General features: G+C 33.2%; 1 protein-coding gene across 1 annotated transcript; it reads right to left on the reverse strand.

The window, feature by feature from the left end:
* Nucleotides 1-748: 748 nt before the first annotated feature.
* LOC145123812 (Octicosapeptide/Phox/Bem1p family protein) lies at nt 749-4,484 on the reverse strand. Its single transcript, XM_079059019.1, has 2 exons — nt 4,169-4,484; nt 749-1,940 (listed from the first exon to the last, which is right to left on the reverse strand). The coding sequence occupies exons 1-2, from the start codon at nt 4,446-4,448 to the stop codon at nt 913-915; spliced, it is 1,308 nt and encodes a 435-aa protein (XP_078915145.1). The 5' UTR covers nt 4,449-4,484; the 3' UTR covers nt 749-912.
* Nucleotides 4,485-5,755: the final 1,271 nt, after the last annotated feature.

Genomic DNA, 5,755 nt, shown 5'->3' on the forward strand with positions numbered 1-5,755 from the left:
AACTTGTATTTATACAAAACTATGGTTTTTAATTGAAATGGAAAATGGTCAAAATTGAACAAAAATTGATAAGTGATGTTCGATTTGGAACAAAAAAACATAGTGTCAAAATTGAAAGAAAAAATTAAACTTAATGTCAAAATCGAAAAAAAATGAAAACTTAGTGTTTTTTGTGGAAAAAAAATTCAATTTTGACACGTCAGCATATCATATCAGCATTTCACATCATCAAAACTGACACGTCATCATGCCACGTCAGCATATAACCTGGTTAACCGGTCAAGTGGTCAGAATTGTAACAAATTGGAAAACATAGTGTCAAATTTGAGACAAAAAAACACGGTGTCAAATTAGAATTTTGGTATAAACGGGGTGTTTTTTATGCTATTTACCCTATAATATAGTATGATATCGTCTCCATTAAATATTTTAAGTTAATAAACAACACGCACATTATCAATGCAAATTGCACTTTCACTAGGACAAGCTTAGTTGGATATAATTTAATTTTCGTTATATCTTTATGATCAAAAGATTCTTATAGTGAATTTTGCTCCCATGTTGCCCCTACTCGATCAATATTATTTATCTCTATATTTTTTTTATAGTATATAAACTAATTTTGAATTCTTAAATTTTCAAGAAAATATTCTATGTTAATCAATTAATCATGTCATTTTTAGAAAAGTTATTAAAAAGGTTTTTTTTTTAATTAGAAATCTTAAATATAACCCTAAAAAAACAAATGTTTTACAATACACAATCGAATATATATTATAGTCCATGATGAAAACAATTTCATGAACTTTGACCTAGTCAAAGTCGACGAAGAAAAAAATTAAACAACAAAATATATGAATATATCAAACAATGGCCTTAGTAGCCCACTTAAGAAAGCCCATTTATTCAACATCATTGGGGAGCCCGACTCATATTTCCAGCGGATCCGGTCCGACTCATATTTCCAGCGGATCCAGGTTGCTTCATTTCTTCCGAACCCGGTAAAACCATACCCGGATAACCCGGAACATATCTTGCTCCATAATAAACGGGTTGACCCGGCGCGCCACCACTTCTACCCGACATATCATACGGCTCCCCGCCCGATATAGGTCTCATTCCCGGATACATTTGACCCATATTCGGGTGGAGAAACTGACCCGAAGGCCCCATATATTGTTGACCATATTGAGCCCGAACCTGAACATTTTCCTGACCCATCGGACTTGGTGGGTGCATATAATACATCGGCATTTCAGAAATTGGGGTTGGGGTCAGGGCCGGTGAGTTAGTCTGACGTATATAATAAACCGGTTGACCTGCACAATCTGTTTGCTTTAAAATTATCGGGTCATTACCTTCGACAAACTGTCCGGTAGTTGGTTCTTTCACTTCACTGATAACCGGGCCCACAGGACCCTGCGAGCCTGTGTTATCAAGTTTGGTTCTCACAGGTCGAAGGTTCGGGACCGGTGGAGCAAGTGTGGGCCCAAGAGTCGATGAAGTGGAGCAATATGGGGACGAAAACCGTGGAGCGGGTGACCCGGGATCAGAAACGGATACATTATCATTAACTAATGTTTTGGTTTTGGATTTCGGGTCATCTGGGTGGTCTAACCCGAATAGATAATCGGGTACTTCTGAAATAATAGATGAGACTTCGGATCTGCCACGTTCCAAGGCTGAGCCGCCGTTAAGGGCGTCAAGAAACCAGTGTTCACGTTTAACTGAGCCGTCAAGGAGTGAGCTGATGCTGCTGGCTCGAGAGAGTGAGGCGTCGGTTGGAAAAAGGAAGATTCTGAGTCGAGACGTTTTTTGATTGTGAGCCAGTCGATCGTATTCGTCCATCATGTTTTCCACATCTTCATCACCTGTGACGGAGATTAACGCGTCTAGGTCTTCGTTTGGTAGTTGGTATTTTACGCTTATGTCAGTTGTACCTAACGAATATTCATCACATCAGATATGTTATATTTTTAATTAATTAAATAGATTATTTATTTGTTTTTTTGGTTTGTCGACAGCTTTCTATATGAGTATGCATTATAATAAATTAATAATTAATTTGTCTGACTAATATAATCTCAAGTTATGCCTAATGGTTGGCGAAAAATATTAAACATATATAAATTAGCTAAAAATATTCATCGCATAGTTGCAAAATTGATCTTTGTATACTGTTAAGTTTTTATAAGATTACAAAAATCATATAAATTTATCAGAAATATATTTTGAATTTTCTTATGTTGTAATCTTAGAAAACTATTTTCACTGTAAAAAAAATAGCGTGAGAAGATTATGTTTAGAGAAAAAAAAATCAATATGAACAAGGAAAAAGTCTAAAAAATTCTTTAAATATGAAAACCAATTTCGAATAATACATGTATAAATTTGGCCGTTATTTTACGTGATATGTAAATTTTTGAGCTAATTTTTTGGCAAAGCTCATGCTATAATGGCTAGATTTGTCTATATGTCAATAAATTAACATTATTATTTTTTTTTTTGAACAACCGAAATTTTATTAACAATAATAAGTTGGTAGAACAAATTACAAAGAAACAATTGCTAACATATAATTTAGTAATAAATCTAACATATTTAACCTTAAACTTGAGACACCTATATATTATACAACCAAAAATACCATTATGAAACTGATCCAACTTAAACACTAAGCACCCCATTCGTTATTCGATAATAAACACAATAAATACTTTGGTTGGTTCCAATATTGAAAAACATAAACCTAAATCAATGAATTCAATATTAAAGATACAAAATTAGTTTAGTATCAATTTATAACTATCCGACTTAATCCAAGTACAACTTTAAAAAATCTAAAATAATGCAAAACCAACGGTATTGGTCACTTTGACTTTGTGGTAACAAGTGTTTTAGTGTTCAATGATTTTGATTTGATTTTGGGTTTTGATTTTTTTTTTCGGTATAAAAATAATGAGATTTTGTTAAATACGTAAAATAACAAGAATAAATAAAACACAACATGACAATATGTTTCTTTCTTGGTAACTCTATTTTAGGTTTTTTTGACATACTAGTTGAAAAGCTAGCTGCTATGTGAAAACGTTAGTTAGTTGCTAGCTGAAAACTTAGCTATTCGTTGAAAAGCTACTGTTAGTCGGTAAAGAATGATGTTTAGTAAAATTAGTTGATAAATAACTAGAATATATTTAAAACGACATAACATTTAGAAGAATATTTTTTTTTATAATTAATTAAGAGTATTTGAAAAAAAACTATGAAAACCTAATCTAAATAGTTTTTAAAAAGCTAGTTTATACTACTTTTTGGTTTATCAAACATGTCAACCTTAAAAAGTTCGATAAATAAGTTAGTTTATTATAATTATGATCATACAAAATACGACCTTAATAGTTTAGACTAGAATTCTAACAATTTATTAACATAAATGATCTAATTTTACAAAACCGGAAACCACTTCATTTGTTTCAATTTATGGTCACAATCAATAGTTTAAAAACTAACTTGAACCGGTTGGACCGCAAAACTGAGGACGAGAGCGGTTCAATAACGACCGATTTTATGTCAATTTTTAGACCGGATCGAACCGAAGGGTTTCTTTAAAAACCAAATTGAACCGATGCGATAGAACCCGTAAAAAACTGTTTAAATCAGTTTATTTGACTTTTATAGTTAGATTTCTTTACCCCGTTGAAAAAACAAACTCATTTCCAAAAAAAAATAAACATTTTCAGTACACAAATTTGAAAGCGACGTACACCGCCATCAGATTGTAGAAATATTCTTAGGTGCCGGTTGAAGTTCAACAAAAAAACCAATTTTTTAAGCATTGGTTACAATCAAAATAATGAGCAAATACACGTATTTTATGCGAGTTTATAGTAATAAAATATTTGAATACAGCAATCATTGTTTTTGGATTGAGATCAAAAATATTATCTTCTGATAATAAAATAACTGATTATATAAGGGGAAAAAAAACCTTCAGCGAAAAGTCAAACACTCGAAAGTTTTTAATTTTCGTGAAATTCGCCTTATTTGATCGAATTTGCTGAATAAAAAATCATTTATGATCGAAATTCTTAAAAATACCCAAAATTAAGCAGTCAAGATTTTTGACCGACGGAAACTGTGCAGAACACAATAGATGTATGTTTTTTACCGGAAAGTTTGGATAGTTTGTTGAGTAGGGAGGAGAAGGTGGTGTTGTGGCGGAGAACGGTGACCATGCGGGTATCGCCACCAACATACCGTAGTTGGTTGTCATGAGGACGGGGTAATATCTTTCCCCCAAAACTGCACATGAACCGGACACGTGCTTGTGCGGTGGTGTCATCGTATACGCGGCTGTTGTCTACCGACGGATGATCGGAGCGCGGCGAAGAAACCACCGAGTCGACGGTGGCAGGGATATGCTCCGCCGTGTAGTGCGTGGTGGTCATTGTTGTGAGCAAACGCAGAGTGTGCTATGATATTCCAAGGGATATATAAGATAAAAGGCTGTGGCGGGTCCCTAAAGTGGGGATCGGGCCTACCTCACAACATGCATACAATACAATATAGCGCAAAAAAAACCATTACTTATCTCTATTATTCTCTTTTTTTTTTCACTATTTATCATTATTTTCGGGGAAAAAATATATTTTTGAGCCTTCACTGGTTACCAAAAACGATTGAATATTAAATTTTCTTTCTTTCTATTTATAGAACTTTTTTTTTTATCTAAAATGGTCAAGAGCCTGTAAAAAACTAATTTTCTTTATCTAGTTTATTCTATTTTACTGTCATAAAAAATATGTCATGTTAAATTTATTACAAGAAAGGCTTCTTACTTCTCATATGGCATATTATGAGAAGTTTTTATGTATTAGATGAATGGTTATTCATCATCCTTGATGTCCCTTTATTGTTTGGAGCTAAGGTGGATAGGTCGACAAACACAACTATTGTTGTGTGGATGGATCCTGAAACACAACTCAAACGCCTCATGGCTAAAAAACATCCACACAAGGTTCTCAAAATATGATAAATACTCAAATTCCTTTTAGATGAAAAAGGTCTAAGGCAAAAATAATGATTGATTACAAGAAATTTTTAGATGACTTAAATGAAAGTTTTAGAAATATATTAGATCGGGTTACCAAACCCCTTCACATGGACATAATTTTGGCTTTTGGATGAAAACCGATCAAGGTCTAAAAAGAAAATTTTCCATAAAAAAATGGCAAATAATGAACAAAAAAATGATGGGTCTAAATGCAAACTAAGACATAAAATGTTGAGCTAAATGCAAACTAGGAAATAAATTTGTGGGATAGACAAATGTTCTCCATTTGTTCCAATGATTTGCCAAAACTAGCTAGTTGAGGACAACTATAAAAACATTTATGTGTTTCCTTGTGATTTTCGTTTCTTGTATGTTTTGTCATTTAGTACAACGACTTGTATACCAGTTTTAATGTATTTTATCTTTTCTTTTTTAAATAAACCCTCACCCGCCTCACCTCTAGTGTACACTTATTAGATTACAACGTTCATCTCCTTCCCCTCTTTTATCTCTCTCAAACTTCAACTCTCTTTTGTCTGGAACCGATATCGTTGGTCATCTTTCCGGTCACTTCTATCGCCTCCATCTTACGGTCAACGTTTATCTTCATCACCATACCCAGCAAAGGAGTTCATATTCATCACAACACCCAATATTATTGGAAAATCGTGTCATCACTGTCGTCAGTCTTCTCTTTATCCA

Source organism: Lactuca virosa, chromosome 7 (genome assembly GCF_052849685.1).
Source record: "Lactuca virosa cultivar CGN04683 chromosome 7, Lactuca_virosa_CGN04683_v6, whole genome shotgun sequence".
NCBI classification, from domain to species: domain Eukaryota; kingdom Viridiplantae; phylum Streptophyta; class Magnoliopsida; order Asterales; family Asteraceae; genus Lactuca; species Lactuca virosa.